The sequence below is a fragment of the Siphateles boraxobius genome, unplaced genomic scaffold (assembly GCF_051911475.1).
Source record: "Siphateles boraxobius isolate OS27281-9 unplaced genomic scaffold, OSU_SipBor_1 12, whole genome shotgun sequence".
Classification (NCBI taxonomy): Eukaryota; Metazoa; Chordata; class Actinopteri; order Cypriniformes; family Leuciscidae; genus Siphateles; species Siphateles boraxobius.
This window is the reverse complement of record NW_027508722.1, coordinates 1617179-1635501: the sequence shown is the minus strand read 5'-3', so window position 1 is coordinate 1635501 and position 18323 is coordinate 1617179. Positions and strand designations below refer to the sequence as shown.

The 18323-nt window shown below is 39.3% G+C and overlaps 1 protein-coding gene across 3 annotated transcripts in view; it reads left to right on the top strand.

Annotated features, from left to right (window-relative positions):
• Positions 1-18323, top strand: part of grik2 (glutamate receptor, ionotropic, kainate 2) — a 285837-nt gene that overhangs the window by 92128 nt on the left and 175386 nt on the right. For all 3 annotated transcript variants that reach the window (XM_077206044.1, XM_077206033.1, XM_077206055.1), the window contains one exon: positions 9298-9479. In XM_077206044.1, the coding sequence (XP_077062159.1) occupies positions 9298-9479 (182 nt within the window). The remainder of the gene's footprint in view (positions 1-9297; positions 9480-18323) is intronic.

The window sequence follows — 18323 nt, the reverse complement described above, 5'->3', positions numbered from 1 at the left end:
CCGTAATAGGAGCAGGTGGTGAGCCTGCAAGCGCTGCCTTGGAGGAGGCAGATCCAGCCCTGGCTTCTCTGTCCGTTCGCTTGGACGTGTACAGAATGCAAGTCATAGACCTCAGACCAGCTCTTCAAATATCTGTTGGAATTCAGCAGAGAGGGAAGGCTGTTTCCATGCAAAGTTGCACTTAGTGCTTGCCTTCATTTCGGCAAAGATCCGAGATGCAACATGTCCACTTAGGTGTTGAGCTCCTCAATGATGAGTGTAAAGTGCTCCGCCTGGGCGTTGACGATATACTTTGCTAAACAGATTCTAGAGTTGGGGGCTGGACGACACCTGGTTGAACCGCTGCTTCCCGTGGGCTCCCTTCTCATGAAGCCAGTTTCACCGTGAGCCCGGTTCAAGTGTCGGCTTGCTGCGCCATTCCCCTCCTATGGACTGGATACGTGCGCCTTTCTACTCCAGTTGAGTTCCCTTAAACTTGAACCCTGTTGAGTTCCTCCACACCCCTCCGACGTCGGACGTGCGGAACGTCTGGTGTTAGGCCTACCACTCGTAAGCAGTGTGGAACCTGTGTTAGGCTGGGTCCATATGTTGCGGTCCCTTCGGTGACCCCATATGTGTATTCTTCCACGATACGGCTCCCTGCGGTGAGCCCGTGTCTTCCCTCGGCAGAGTCTCTCTGCCGTCACTGTCCGGTGTGTCTCCCCCCATCTTAGGCTGGAGCCACCCCAGTGACATTCCATATGTTAGACTGCCCGGTTTCCGCCCAGTTCATATGTGTATTCTCCACGTTACCTCCCTCGGGTTGGATGTGGCTTCCGCAGCGTCCCTTCCTTCCAACGTACGGGGAACGCTTTCCCAGTGGTCCTGTAGGAACAGCAGTGACTTCCCTGGCCTAAGCCCTGTCCTTCCCCGCCTTAAGTTTGCGGGGGCATCAGGAGGCTTTGGTTTAGGCACTGGAAGGTGGCAGCTTTAGTGGCGTGTTCAATGGTTGATCCCATTTCAGTCGCGTAGACTACGTCCGACGTTATCGACTGAAAGGGAACGTCCTGGTTGCGTATGCAACCCACCGTTCCCTGAAGGAGGGAACGGAGGACGTAGTCCCCTTGCCACTACCGCTGGACCACCGCTGACCCCGGGTTACTCTCGGCTCCTCAGCGAAAAGCAACTAGTGCGTGCATCCACTTCCGTATTTATACCCGCGCCGCGGGGGCGGAGTGTGTGATGCGAATCACGCACGCCAATTACATTGGCTCGTTCAATAGTACTCGAAGAAGACAGGCTCCCTAGCGTGATCCCATTTCAGTCGCGTCGACTACGTCCTCCGTTCCCTCCTTCAGGGAACGGTGGGTTGCATACGCAACCAGGACGTTCCTAAGGAAAGACAGAGAAAGATATGAAAAGAAAAAACAGCAAGGACTTGAGTCTGTGAAATAAAATTTTCACCATAACCCACCTTCCCCTTGTCATTTCCACAACCACAAATATTTTTTTGGGTAAAACATAAAAAAAATAGAAAATAAAGTTTAGGTAATGATGGTGGTGGTGTTGATTATTTAGCAGTTAAGGGTAAAATATATGTAGCCTATATGAGTTGAAAATTTTCAGATTTGAAAATGTCAGAAATATGAATGAAAGGTTTCAGTGGCTTAGTGTTCAGCATTTTTTTTTTTGGTGTCAACTTTGTAAAATCCTAACAGTTGCATTTCAGAGCAATAAATCAATTTACAATTTGGGAAGATCCTAGTGTAATGTGTAACCCAATATATTTATAACCACAAATATTTCAACATTTTTGGTTGAAAACATGTTTTTGTTCGGTTGTGGAAATCACATTTTGTTTTGCGATATATTGTGAGACGATATATTGCTACACCCCTAATATTTACAGTACAAGTTAAGCTCAATCGACAGCATTTGTGGCATAAGGTTGATTTCCACAAAATTAATTTTGCATTGTGCCTGATAGGCTATTGGCTATTTAAAAACACTTTCTGTTTCAATCTTGCTGTATCCTTATTACTGCAATAACGTCTCAGACAACCCAGTATTAGTTGTAATGGGATATTTTTGAGTTAGTAACGGAGAACTGGACACATTTCAACTAGCAACAGCAGATCCTCAATCTGTGGCGGAAGCAACTTTTACCACTTGTTCGTATTTGTAAGTCTGCTAAATTAATAAATGTAAATGTAACTACTATATTATTTTGGCTTTAAATGGGCTTGGATGAGTAAAAAAGTGGTTGTCCTGAGGTCTGCCTTAGAATCACTCCTGGAGTCTTTCTCTCCAGTCTGTACAACAACTTCATGAACGAATGCAAACAAGCAAATCAATAGCCATAATGGCATTCCCTAACGGCTCAGCTCTGAGATGGCAGAAGTGGACTGGCAGCTTGCAACACAAAGCTCTCTCAACACTGCTCATCTGTTGACTTCAGGATTGGGTTAGAAATGAGCGATAGAAAATCGCACACAGCATTTATTCACATGCCATTGACTTTTGAAAATAAAGGTTCTAAAACTGGGTTTTTGCGATGATGCTTTGGAAGAACCATTTTGGTTTAACCAAAGAACCTTTCAGTGAACAGCTCTTAAAATAAAATGTGTTTTTTATTCCAATAAATGTTAAGTACATATAAATAATCTAAAGAAACTTTTTTCCACAATAAATACTTTTTTTATGAGAAGATTCAATGGAATGATAAAGGTTCTTCATGGAACCATAGATGGCAATAAAGAACCTTTATTTCTTGAAGAATGCACACTGATATAGACACAGCACAGACAGAAAGCAATGAAACAGGAGCTTAAGTTAGCTCATATGTACCACTGTAGCGGTGAGTAAAATTAGCTCTATCAGAAGGATGTGTCGGCTATAAAAGAGCTCTGATAATTTATACTTTGATATGTGAGTTGTCAAAGTAAATGTGAGCCGTCCAACATAGTGTGTATCTGCATTGCAGAAAACAAATGCAGATGAATTATTTAATGTGTCTAGGGAAACACATTAATAGGTTATGCATATGCCATCCATGGACAAACTGCATCAGCAGAGAGGAACAGTGCTCGCAAATCAACATTCATTGGGAGGTAGAAAGATTGAAAAAGTGTTACTAAATGCCCCAAATGAATATCTTCATAAATGACCACTGTGTAGTCTAAAGGAATATTTACTAGTGGTGTAACAATCCCCTCATGTCACGATTCACTACATATCACGATACTGAACTCACGATACAATATTATTGTGATACTCCAAGACATATGATATAAGGTTAACAAAAAATGTACTGTTGATTAAAATGCTACATTTGGTTTTACATTGTGTGTGTAAATGAATAGCCTTGGACTTGGTGCTGGAAACCCAATGCAGGACAATAGAGACACCAGAATAAAAATATTCATGATTCTGAAGCTGAAAACACAGAATTTTTTAAGAGAAAATGCTTGCAGTCTCTCATATATTTAAAATAATGTAGGCCAATTTATACTGGTAACATCAGACATTTTACATTACATTACACATTACATTACATTAGGACCCACTAATATTCTCCCATTTTATTATTATACATTAAATTCAACATTATATAGTAGTTTAATGTAGTACTGACACTAAAATGCTGTAAGCTTGAATTTTTTTCGCACACAGTAATTTTAATTTTGGATGAATTATACACAATACATATTGTCACTATCCACAATACATATTGTTGCAGTTTTGTATTGCGATATATTGTGACACAATATATTGTTACACCCCTAATATTTACGGTCCAAGTTAAGCTCAATCGACAGCATTTGTGGCATAAGGTTGATTATCACAAAATGTATTTAGCATTGTGCCTGATAGGCTATTGGCTGTTTAAAAACAAGCACATGCACTTTGAAATGCCCAACCCAACTCCCTGTTTCAGTATGTCAGCACGAGAAAGAGGAATTCATAGAAGATTTAATCTTTTTCAATTGTTTCTGCTTGAGTGCACGAGTCCAGCGCTGCTTTCCACAGCCCATCATGTGCTGTACTCGTGCCCACAACAGTTTAGACAGCTGCACTGCCATGTTTCCAAACACACATCATTTCTGAGGGCTTTGGTGTAATGTCCTGATAATTGCTTTTAAAACCGGTGCTTTGAAACGGCCATTTTTATTGCTACGAAATAATTCATAGTCTTAATATCATTTTAATGCCAACCATTGTAATCTGAGCCTCTTCACTGCTTATGTGCTACATTTAAACTAATAATGCATTTTTAAATGAGTGGATGATTATGTATGGGCTAAAATTACAGTTTAATTGAACTTAAAGATAATACAATTCCAGCCAAATCCTTTAAATATATATATATATATATATATATATATATATATATATATATATATATTTTTTTTTTTATGTAGGCTAAAAAACTGTCAAACAGCATTGATTTGAAAAGAGTTGATGAAACTGCACAAGAATACATTGGAAATCATTCATGTGTATTCATGTGAGGTTTCATTGCTTCATCACAGCCAAGTCTGCTCTTAACTTTACAGAAGTTCTCACATTTCCAGATCTCAGAATTCAATTGATACGACAAAGGTGTAGATGTTTCTTCTAAGTGTAAAACCTTTGCATTTTGTCATACATGTGACCTGATTTTAATCTGGTTCAATTTGCTCTACACATTTAGTCACAGATAATTAAGCCCATAAAGTCAAGGCTACATTAACCTTGACCTTCCTGTCTGGAGAACTCAGAAATCAGCTTTCACTTTCCTCTTCAATTAATGCCAAAGGGAAGTTGCATTCATCTCACATCACTGGCTAATAGCGGCACTTTTCTAGAGGAGAACCAGTCAACCACAGAGTATATCCAGGATATTTATCACGGGGCTTCCGGACAGTGGTTTTAATAAACGTTTGAGCTGATGAAATATACATGCTTTGTTAAATATGAATCAACATTTGGTACACTGTAAAAAAAAAAAGTTGCTGCCTTAAATTTTTTAAGTACAATCAACTTGGATGTTTAAGTCATTTCAACTTAAATTACATTAAACTGACTAAAAAATTGAGTTGAAAGTTGTAACATAAAAAAGTTGAAAATTGCTTAACTTATTTTGATGAGTTAAAGCAATGTAAAAACATAGTTTTTCATAACTTATTGATCATATAATTTTTTGCATTATAGGTATTAGACAATCCGTAGATCACCACAGGCAGTTTTTCATTTACGCAAAGAGGTAGAAGAGCAAACCTGTGACCCACAGGAAGTCATATTCATTAGTTATCAAAAACATTTTATCACTGCATGCAAATTAAATGACCTATGCTTCTACAGTGTGTGCATTTTAAAAGTTCGTCATTTTTGTCTTATTTTATATTGTTATCAGCAAAAGTTTTACCTGTACTTCAAGTGTCTGTACAGAATCAGCAGCCCTGCTGAAAAAACAAACAAACAAACAAACATACAAACAAACACTTAAACCAGGCCAGCCCATTCTCATCCCTAGGCGTCATGAAACTGACGCCTTGGGAATCATTTTGACCATGCTTCAATATTCGACGCTTTAGGCACCCTTTAGCGTCAGTTACATGACGCGATCCTAGGGCGTCATCTTACTGACGCTTTACCTTTAACGTCAGTTAGATGACGCTATCTAATCCTAACCCTACCCCAGACCTAAACCTACCCGCGTCATCTAACTGACGCTTAGGTAAAGCGTCAGTAAGATGACGCCCTAGGATCGCGTCATATACCTGACGCTAAAGGGTGCCTAAAGCGTCGAATATTGAAGCATGGTCAAAATTGTCATTTTAGTGACGCCTTGGGGTGAGAATGCGTTGACCAGGCAGATGGTTTGCTGGTCTCCCAGCTTGGCCAAACTGCTTAGGCTGGTCAGGTTTTGTATGCTTGTTTGCTGCCAAAGTGAAACCAGCCAAATCAGTGAAACCGCCAGCGTGGACGTTTTTTTTTTTTCATGCAAATATAAGCAGTGTATTTCTCAGCAGAAGTGGTTTTGTTGCCTTGACCTACAGGTAAAGACCTGGCTTTATCTGGTTTAAGCTGCTCGCCCAGCCTGCCCAAATGAAAGGTTGGGTTAATGTTTTTGTTTTCAGCAGGTTAGTTGAAGTTGACACATAACTCTTAGCCATAAATCTAATGTCACAGTAACACCAAGCTCACTCTCAGATTTCGCACAATCCCCATTCTCTCCCCAGAGTTTAATCACACCTGGACAGTGAGTTATCGGAAAAGCCATACATATGGAGCTGGTTATGTGATGCAAACATTACAATGTATTATTTTATGTGCTATAATATATATATATATATATATATATATATATATAATGTGCTATAATAGAAGCAATTTGAGAACATAATGGAGTATTGGAACTGTGCAAACAAAACAAAAATTTATGTAAGCAATAAGTTACTCAAGGCTGTGCTGTATCGTGAATAAGTTACGGCTGAAGGGCATTGTTAGGAGTCAACAAAGCGGGGTCAGTCGTGACTTATTCACGATATAGCACTAGCCTCGGGTACCTTATTGCTTTTATAAAACGGTTACCACACAATACAAATATTAAAGCCAAGAAATATCTATAAATGCAACTTTCATGGAAAAATAGTCCTTGACTGTGAACCGCAACAGAAATTATATTAATTCACCATTAGATGGCGGCAAAGACTATCTTTATGAGTGAGTGAGTCGTAGAGAAGTAGAGAAGACTTTTATATTGAAAGGACTGAAACTTGTGAACACGGATAAGTAAGACACAACTGACAAATGACTAGCGTGTCAGGGCACGAGGAAACCCCTTTCCTGTTAAAAGGACAAGATATCGCAGCGGACATTCAAACAGATTTTTATTACAAATATAGGACTGCCCTGAAGGAAAATGCTTTATACTGTAAATGCAGGTACTGTACACTCACTTACACGATCTCTCACAATTCTCTAGCTTAAATTAACAATATCAATGAGAACAAACATATTCATTACGTTGCTAAGTGTGGTTGCTAGGGGTTGTTGTGTAGTGATACATAGAACCATTGGGTGAAGCAAATAAAACACAGTTATTGACCAATCAGAATCAAGTACTGGAACTAATACACCTAAGAAAATGATAAACGCAACACTTTTGTTTTTGCCCCCATTTTTCATGAGCTGAACTCAAAGATCTAAGACTTTTTCTTTGTACTCAAAAGGCCTATTTCTCCCAAATATTGTTCACAAATCTGTCTAAATCTTTGTTAATAGCACTTCTCCTTTCCCGAGATAATCCATCCACCTCACAGGTGTGGCATATCAAGATGGTGATTAGACAGCATGATTATTGCACAGGTGTGCCTTAGGCTGGCCACAATAAAAGGCCACTCTTAAATGTGCAGTTTTATCACACAACACAATGCTACAGATGTTGCAAGTTTTGAGTGAGCGTGCAATTGGCATGCTGACTGCAGGAATGTCCACCAGAGCTGTTGCCCGTGATTTGAATGTTAATTTCTCTACCATAAGCCGTCTCCAAAGGCGTTTTAGAGAATTTGGCTGTACATCCAACCGGCCTCACCAGATACTGACTGGTTTTCGGACCCCCCAATACAGTAAAACTGCACATTTTAGAGTTCCCTTTTATTGTGGCCAGCCTAAGGCACACCTGTGCAATAATCATGCTGTCTAATCAGAATCTTGATATGCCACACCTGTGAGGTGGATGGATTATATCGGCAATGGAGAACTGCTCACTAACACAGATTTAGACAGATTTGTGAACAATATTTGAGAGAAATAGGCCTTTTGTGTACTTAGAAAAAGTCTTAGATCTTTGATTTCAGCTCATGAAAAATTGGGAAAAAAACAAAAGTGTTGCGTTTATAATTTTGTTCAGTGTAATAGGTTTTATAAGAATCGATAATCTGTCACTTCATTTTTTTTTTTTTGTGTATGAAAAGAAATAAAGGTTGTTGGTTTGACTGGTCAGCTGGAAACTGCAGTGATGTTTTGGGAGTTTTGCAGGTAGGAAACAAGTTTTGCAGGAGTTTAGGAAGGAAACAAAGGTTTTGAATACAAATATTTAAAATGTTGTTCCAAATAGCCTAGTCTCATTCCAAATAGCCTTAGTGGTCTTTCTAAGTCCACAGCAGACGTGTGTGAGCAGTGAGCACCAATCTGAATCAAAAATGGGACGCCTTACAGTGCTGTGGCATTTGGGACAGGACCAAAGTGGAAATAGATTCAGGAAGAAACTAAGGGCCATCTTTACTAAACAGAGCAAATAAGCGCAAGAGCACAATCCCAAAATAGCGCAGATGGGAGTGACGACGGGCAAATTAAAGAACACAGACACAGCCGGATCATTTCCATAATGACCACCACAATCTACCAAGAGCCAGTAAATTGACGAGCACAAACCTTAGTAAATCACCTTGCGTGATTCATTTAAATACTCTCATCCCATACATTTTAAAACTCCTACAAATGCATATGCAAGAATGTCAGCCACAAAAAAAATAACCCTGTCCATCCATTTTCAGCGCTAATTTTTCACTCCGTGTCTTAAGTAAATCCTGAGAGTAATTATTAGTTTTAACGCCAAAAGAGGGTTTGTGTTGGAGCTGTTAACAAATCTGGCCCTAAACCCGTGGTTCCTTGTTTGGTCTGTATAGTTGATCAGCTCTGGGATGTAAGTTCTTCATTGTGTGAAGAAAATGAGGGCGATGGGTTTTTGGAGGCAACCTAGATATAATCTTTTCAGCTGATGACCTTTTGAAGTGAGAATGTGATGTTTCATTATATTTTGAGGTGGCATTTCATTGACAGGAGAGTCCAACATTTCACTGGGAAGTAGTTAATAGAGAAGAGAGCAAGAGAATTAGAAGTGAGAGGAAATACAGCTTAACAATTTTTTTTCACCCAAACATTTTGACTTTAAACAACCATCCATATGTTTAAAGGGAAATTTCACCCACAAATGACAATTCTGCCATTATTTACTAGCTTAATGTTGTTGTTAAAAAAAGATTGTCCAAGCTGCTCTTCTCCATAAAGTAAAGGGAATAATACTGAATAGTCCACATTAAAGCCAGAGTGATAGGATAATTATTTTGCTACAATATTTGGTGACCATATAAATTATTCTTGTCCTTTTGTGTTCCATGAAAGAAAAAGAAAAAAAGAAAAACAAATTTTAACAACATCAGGATGAGGAAAATGATGACAGAATTTACATTTTTGGGGGAACTATTCCTGTAATATTGTAATAACCTACTTTATATTCTCTCTCTCGTTCTGTCTATCTCTCCTGCTTAGGTCTGATTCGATTACAGGAGCTCATCAAGGCTCCATCTCGTTACAACATCCGATTAAAAATCCGGCAGCTACCAGCAGACACAAAAGATGCCAAGCCCCTTCTTAAAGAAATGAAACGAGGAAAAGAGTTTCATGTGATCTTTGACTGTGGTCACGAGATGGCAGCTGGCATCCTTAAACAGGTGAGTCACTTCATTATCTCATTTCACACTTAAAGACACATATAATGATAACAATAATATAAAATATTTATCAAATATGATATAAATGATTGACTTACAGAACAAGACTGAATGATAAGGCCTTCTCAATAATGTATAAGCGTGACAAACATTTAAAGGCCTACAGAAAATGATTGCACAGAAATTTAAATATACAAAATCATGGATATGCATCCTAGAGAATGTAATAGACGTGTTTTTTAATTGTCTTTTAAAGTAACATTTATGTTCATTCATTATACAATTCTGCTTAGGGAAATATAGTTTTATAACTGTACAAACACAGCACTGCTGAGCTCTCAGTCCCAGCATATGTCACTCTGTGTATCTGTGTACCACCAAAACTTTGCTAATTCCCAAGCTGTTTATGTATAGATTTTATTGTTAGACCCATACTTTTAGATTTACTAACTTTTAAAGTATGTAACTGCTTCATAAATATTAAAGTTGTCAAAAGTTTGATGTATTTATTTACCAAGAAGACGAATGACAGTAAAGAGCCTGTGTGATATGAAATATGAAAAACGAGTTGCATGAGGTAAACAAAAGAACAAATCCAACAGTCATTTCCACAACATAATGCTAATAAACACGATTCATAATTTGAGATGCGGCAGAAAAGTTCAGTATTTTACAGAAGAATTACCCTGTAATCTCCTGTAATCCATGTATGTCGACTGATAGTGATAGTCAGCATTAGTAATGTGAAAACTGTTTTTTTTAACTACAAATTCAAGGTCCATTAAGACAAACTTTAACAGTTGGTTTGACAAAACATAGTTAGAAATTGTAAAATACCTTCAAAGTTTGAAGTTTAGCAGGAAGACAAACAGACAGATAGATTTGTCCATATTTTACACCCGTACCTTCAGCTGTTCAGCCTGACAAATCTGTGACAAAAGTACTTGCATTGTTTATTGAAAACATGAAAGAGTACAAAGGTTACTTAACTGTGGAACCAGAGTTCTAATGTAATGTTACATTATTAATTTAACGTACTGAGTGATCATAAACTTTAGATAACACAACGAGAGAACAATTTATTCTCAGTCTCAATCAGGGCAGTGGTTTTGTTGAACTATCTGTCTTTTTCCAGAGGAATTGAAGAACTCACTAAATGCTATATTAAGACTCAGTATCGTATTCTATTGTATTGTATTGTATTGTAGAGGATTTAAACCTCTTCAAGTAGAGCTGCAAGCACAATAGCCTATTGAGAATCAACTTTTAGTTCAAGTCAGAAACTAGAAACAATTCTCAACGTCCCAACCAAAGCTAAGCAGATCAACAAAACCGCTTTATCTCAAGACATTTGCCCGGTACAGTAGCTTAGTCTCTACAGGAACGTTCAGTACATCTTTTTCAATTTTTTGTTTTTTAACCATTCAACACAACACAACACAAAACACACATATTTCTTAAGCTCTGCATGAATCAACACCAGAATTGCTTAAATTATCAATGAAATGAAGGTTTATTAAATAACTCAAATGCAGATAATCAATTGAACAAGCAAACAACATGAAACAGTGTGCTACGCACAAACAATACAGGACAGTGAGGGTGTCACGTTAAAAGTAGTTTTAGTCTTTTATTTTTTACTTTCCCTTGGCCATGTTTCATGTTCCTCTCATGTGCTTCCCCTGTTCATGTGTCTATTTCTGATTGGTTCCCTTGTCGATGTGTCATGCTTTTACTGGTTCATTGTTTGATTATGCACAGGTGTTCCTTGTTAGTCATTAGTCTCTCTGTATAAATGGCCCTCATGTTTCATTGTCTAATATTATTCATCTGTTTGAGTGTTAGTTCATGTCAAGTCATGCTTAGTCAAGTCTTTGTTTATTTTGATCACATTTATGTTAAATAAATATTGCACTTGGGTTTGTGAAGTTCGCCTTCAGTGGAATCATTACAGATTGAGAGGAAGTGAGGAACTTAAATACACATTGGTGGTGATCTAATAACAAACAGCTGTGATAATTAATGAGTGTCCATGGAAACTAACTCTTGGTGGGAAACTAGAACAAAGGCAAAAGGAAACTGACGATAAGCAAATTAAAAGTCCATGAAAGTGAAACTAATAGAACATAATTGTGACAATGCGGAGAACAAAATTAACCAGATATGATTAAGCAGAAATGATAAATTACGCATTTGCTAAGCAACATGTGAAGAACAGGGCCCTGGTCTTTCTGATCCTAAAGTTAAGCTTGTTTGTACGATTACAAGCTCTGTTTATATGGTGATTTGATCCTCTTTTCATGCCTTGAAGGTGAAGAGTGCATGCATTGTTTTTGAACTGTTAATTCATTGTCTCTTTTGATCTTGTGTGTGAGATTGATTTGTACACAATCAGGGAAGTGTTTAGGTTTCATTGATTACCAATCAGGCAGTCAAGCTTACGTGATCTGCTAGTCAGTATGTTTGCATAGAATTAGTCAGTAGGATAATGCTCATGATTGTAAGCGTCCTGCAAGAAAAGGAGCTTCAATCAGATTAAGTGCTTTTTGTTATATCTATAGCATATGCTATATTTTACATCATGGGATGCAGTGCAATTTAAATTTCTTACAAAGATTGATTAAATAATATTTGCCAAACAAATGGATAAGGATATGCATTCCTGCTAGAGTTCTGTGAACTATCTCACATTAAAGAAACCCAAAGAGATATTTCAATGTGTGACTTAACTGCTAGAATTTTCCCCCAATTACAGGAATAATCAAATATTAAAGTGGGTATTATTCAGCCAGAGATTGACTCACAGACCTTCTTAATCAGTTTCCGACCACTGAAGTGATAATGAAGATACTCATTATTAGTGGCAGTGGATATATGCTTCTATAATGGGCAGCTCTCAGAGGGTTTGTGTAATATCACATTTGAAACTTTTTGCTTTGTGAAGTCGTCTTCACTTTTGAACTTTGCAAAATCTGCTCAGGCTACAGAGCCATTATTTCCCGACCATATGTTTCACACAAGAATGAATTTAATTATTCATTTCACTTTGGGGCTGATGATGGCAATGATAACTGGGTCTAGCAATGATGTAATATTTCAAATATTTGAACCTACTGTATCAGAATAGATATGTTTTCATTTAGTGGAATAAAATAATATGTTTCAGTAAGATCATATTTTTGTATCATTTTATTTGTTTTATAAAAAAAAATTTACCTGTAAAAAAAAAATAGAGGTATAATACATATAATACAGGTATAAAATGTTAGTCTAGGTTTATTGTATATCAAAGTAAATTATACTAGCATTACACCATTTTTTAGACTGAAAATTAGAAGTAAATTTTGCTTTGTGCATTTAAGACTTCTATAAATGCCCTTTTCACATTTAATGAGACACATCATTATTTCGTTGACTGTGGGTATGCTGTCACTTCCAATATTTTTTTCTTTTAACTGCTCTGTCCTATAAGCCTCTTTGCAATGTCAGCATTACACTTTTACAAAACAATCAATGAAATGTGCCTTTAAACATGTTACTGTTCAAAATATACTTCAGACACAGTAAACACAAATAAAATGCAGCTAACTATTTAATAGCTGGCAAAATAAATAGCTGCACTACATCCAACTACACTCACCTAAAGGATTATTAGGAACACCTGTTCAATTTCTCATTAATGCAATTATCTAATCAACCAATCACATGACAGTTGCTTCAATGCATTTAGGGGTGTGGTCCTGGTCAAGACAATCTCCTGAACTCCAAACTGAATGTCAGAATGGGAAAGAAAGGTGATTTAAGCAATTTTGAAAGTGGCATGGTTGTTGGTGCCAGACGGGCCGGTCTGAGTATTTCACAATCTGCTCAGTTACTGGGATTTTCACGCACAACCATTTTAAGGCTTTACAAAGAATGGTGTGAAAAGGGAAAAACATCCAGTATGCGGCAGTCCTGTGGGCGAAAATGCCTTGTTGATGCTAGAGGTCAGAGGAGAATGGGCCGACTGATTCAAGCTGATAGAAGAGCAACCTTGATGTTTTCTTGGCACACTTTAGGCCCCTTAGTGCCATTTGGGCATCGTTTAAATGCCACGGCCTACCTGAGCATTGTTTCTGACCATGTACATCCCTTTATGGCCACCGTGTACCCATCCCCTGATGGCTACTTCCAGCAGGATAATGCACCATGTCACAAAGCTCAAATCATTTCAAATTGGTTTCTTGAACATGACAATGAGTTCACTGTACTAAAATGGCCCCCACAGTCATCAGATCTCAACCCAATAGAGCATCTTTGGGATGTGGTGGAACGGGAGCTTCATGCCCTGGATGTGCATCCCACAAATCTCCCATCAACTGCAAGATGCTATCCCATCAATATGGGCCAACATTTCTAAAGAATGCTTTCAGCACCTTGTTTAATCAATGGCACGTAGAATTAACGCAGTTCTGAAGGCGAAAGGGGGTCAAACACAGTATTAGTATGGTGTTCTTAATAATTCTTTAGGTGAGTGTAGTTTATCAGAGTATTAGATTTTATTAACTAAGACTCAAACTAAACTGTTTTTCATGCGTAGATCATAAAAACTTGCAAACGTGTTGGGTGTAGCCAAGCCTCCAGTTCTACATATGTCTGCTAATGTGACTGCGATGCCCCTCGTGCCCTCACTCTCAGTGGGCATAGTTCATCCTGGGCCTGATAAACCCTGAGAATGGCATCCACAATCCAGTGCCATTCTTTGTTTAGAGATAACCTTCTGCTGACTTCTGAAGCAGACAAATAGCTATTCTGGGGTGTGTTTCACGTATAATGACGCAACTCGCTGCTTAACTACCATAGTACAATGCATTGTTGAAGAAATCAACTAGATAGTCATGACTGTTTCCCGAAACCACGTTGGTTAATGATGTCACGCATGCAGGGGAGTAATAACTACTTTTAATGAATCTGTTTGAGATCAAATTAATGCTATAAGAAGAATTGCTCTAAATTACGGACATGGCATCTGAGCATTGGCAATTTTCTCTGTTATTTTGCTTTATTTCCAGATTCAATCTAGGCTCGTTCTTGCGTAGTAGATCACATACGCACATGTGCACTCTTCAAAAGCGACACTTCAAATCTCTTGACAAACTAAAAGACATGCGACCATAGTTGGCTAACGATGCTTTTGGGAAACACACCCCAGATCCCAGGGGCGGCGTGAGGCAGGGGTGGCGCAGGAGATAAAAAAAAAAAAAAAAAAACTGCCGTTACGTTACTACGGCATTCAAGTGCGTGAAAAGCGGTTAGCACTCTGCCTTTATAAAGCGGCAACGAACGGCAATTTCACTTCTTTTTCAGACCGTTGGAACAAGCCCAACATAGAAGTTGCTTCGCCATAGAAAAGCACCTCTTCAGCGGACCGAATCACAAGCTGCTATTGTGAATGCGCCACTCCGCTGCTGTGCGCGTTCCGGTGAGAAGACCAACAAGAAGCTGAGCTCGTGAGGCACTCTCCAAAGCTGTTATATATATATGCCAGAGTTTTTCAAAGGTTTAAAGGGGGGCGCGACCAAAAAAGTTTGAGAACCATTGGTCTAAAGCTCAGAGTGCACACTGGACACTCATCAGGAGAGATTGCTTGCAAGTTCACCACTTAGTTCCTGAAGGGAGTTGTGGGAACCTTGGGCACATATCCAGGCCGGGTTCTCAGGACAATGTGAGAGTAGGCTGGCCCAAACTCCAGGCACGAGTCACTAATGGTGAAGGCTTGTAGGTCCCCAGCCTGTTGACGAGCGCCACCATTGGAACGATGTCCGGTGCACCCAAGGTGTGTAGTTCACAAGGGGCAAGGGGGAGCAGGAGAAGATATCTTTGCATCCCTTTTTACTCATGTTAGATGATGTGTTGAAACACCTACCTTGCTCCCCGGGTCTGTTGTGGAGGTGGTTGGTGACGGTTGAGTAGGCTGGGTCTCGTCGATACTCGGCACACTTACCTGCTCTGTGCAGACCTGATGCAGCAGAACGTGGGGAGGAGGCATGCTTGTGTCCACTGAGGTTCTGGTGCGGGTGTTCGATGTCTGACCACCGTGAAGATGAGGGCTGTGAACATTGTGTGTGTGTGAACCAGGGAAAGAGGAAATTGCTCTTTTAATGACCATGTAAAATTCACTTCCTCCTCCAACGGGAGTGAGGCTCGCCCCATGTAGAGCGAACAGGTCCGCAGCCTCTCCTTCCCTGGGGCGCCCGTCTCAGGAATGCTTCGACAACTTGCGGGGTTCTTAAGGTGATGATTCACGGGGCAATTTTATGAGCAATGTTGCTAAACGATTGTTGCTTGGGCACTTTCCCATTGAGAATGGGCAACAAATTTCTATTTGGATCGGTCTTGGACCCTGTATTTCATCTGGTTGCCCAGCAACATTGCTCAAAAAGTTGTCAACTGTATCATTATCTTTAGTGACCTTTAGAGCACTTTCTCCGCATTACCGCAAGGCTGAGCCATAGGTGCCGCTCTTGGCCGGAGGGCATAGACGGTGGCAGAATGCAGTTCCTGCGTTACCTCCGGGTCAGGACTACCCTCGCGCAGATCTTTAAGGGCATTGTAAGCCCTCACCGTGTGACGAGGTAAGCTTACATGCCTTGGGCAGGAGCCTCGTTTTGCGGGCATAAATGCAATGCAATCGCACGCTTAACCTGGGGAACATCCGAGGAAAGGTGCTTTCCACGACTTTGAGATCTCCTTGTGCACTTTCGGGAAAAATGGAACCGGGGTGGACACCAGGAACCAAACGTCCAGCCGTGAGCGCCCGGGACAGAGCTGCCCGGAAAGGATACCAGATACATCATCCTCGTTGGAAGACATAAGCCGGGCCTCCGATGCTGCGAGCGACACCTCATCTTCCTCTAGTCCCCTGAATGAGAAATTAAGCTTGCCTGAGAGCAAGCCGCCAAACTCATTCAGAAACTCGACCTAGGGGAATGAGAGGCTGAGGTGTGCAAGCCGACCCTGTTGTATAAAAGAGTGTGATATTTCTGTCGTATCGCATTTTGATTTGTATGGGGACATTAAGTAGCCTGGATTATTTCCATTATACGTTCTCTTTTTAAAAGTCTGCTAAAGGGTATTTCTTTATCCACAATGGAAAGCTTGAATTTAATTAGATTTACGTGCACTTGTATGATAAGCAGTTTCAGTGCTTTGTTAGGTTGAAACTGCCAAAACACTCTGGTATTCTGGTATTTAAGAGTAGTATTATCTAGCCTAATACCTCCACATTACTTCTCTGTAACTGGTATTTTTGTAATATGAACCCTTTATGGAACAGGTTCAGAGCTATAATGATCTAAATTGTGTCAGTTTTAACCCATGGTCTCCCGCTGCCTATCTTATCTACAGTTATCTCAGTAATGGTAATGGTAATGGTAAGTGCTGCTGGCTCATTCAAGCAAATATGAGTCTCTCCTCAAGGTTTTCCAGTCCACCTGGACACAATACCACCTGTTATCAACAGCGCTAGTCCACACAACAACAAATGTAATTACTGACCTGACCTCTACCCATTCTAATCACCCTCGCCAGGCTGACAGCAGTAATAATGTGTGATTTATAATCGTTCTCGCAGTCTGAGTGTGTATCACACACACAAACACACACACACACACACACACACACACACACACACACACACACACACACACACACACACACACACACACACACACACACACACACACACACACACACGCGTCACCCAGCAGCTCCTGGTAATACAGCTGACGATATTACAGGGTGAGCAATGTTAAAGACATCTATTTCCATCCGTCGCACAGCGCAGGCACAATTAACTCACATGCTAATACAGGATCTGTGATGTAGCAGCTGTTAGCAGGCGCACTTTCACAGAGCCGAATCATGGATGTTTTACATCGCCCTGAAGTGCGCACTAAATAGAGCGAATGCAACAGGCTGACTGACACTTGGGTTTAGACGATTGTTGTTCCAGCGTTTAGCAACACAACAGCTTGGCCCATAAATTAATTATTGTTATGGATTGAGTTGTCTGTCAGTCTGCGAGAAATGCCGTGTGAATGCGTTGTTGGGATGGCGTGGGAACCCGAGAGCTCATTACAGCTATAGAGACAAACAAGCATTGAGCAAAATAAAACCCATCTGCTCTTCTTTTTAAATGATTTGCCTTCTCCAGGACGTCGATGATGAGCTCAGTGCTTTAAAATACTCCTGATGCATATCTGCGATTTAATGAACTTATTATTATTAATATTATTACACTGTAATAAAAACTTTAAAACTCAAGTTCAGTTGCTGCCTTAAATATTTAGGTATAAGCAAATTGGCTTTACACGTCAGTTCAACTTAAATTACACGAAATTTACTTAGAAAGAAAAGTTGAATATTGTATAACTTCTAAAAAAAAGTTGAAATTGTTTTGAGGAGCTTAAGTAGGTTAATGTAAAAACATAAGTTGCCATTACTTACTGATCATGTCTTTTTTTATGATTGTATTAAAATATTGCTACAGTACTCTGAAAATGATCATTTGGACCAAAAAATATTAAATTTTATTTAGACTACTGGTCAAAAGTTTAAATTTATTTTGAAAACGTTGAAATGATTATCTTCTGCACACCAAGGCTGCTTGTATTTGATAAAAATAGTATTATTTTGAAATGGTATTAAAATGTAATATAATGGTTTTCTAATTTCCCAGACAGCAACATAGTGTCGGCCCAGATCCGGGCCACATCTGGTATATTGATTCAATGCGTATCAGATGTGGAGTTATAGCCAAACTGAGCGAAACCGGTTTAAACCAGAAACCATGATTTTCACTAT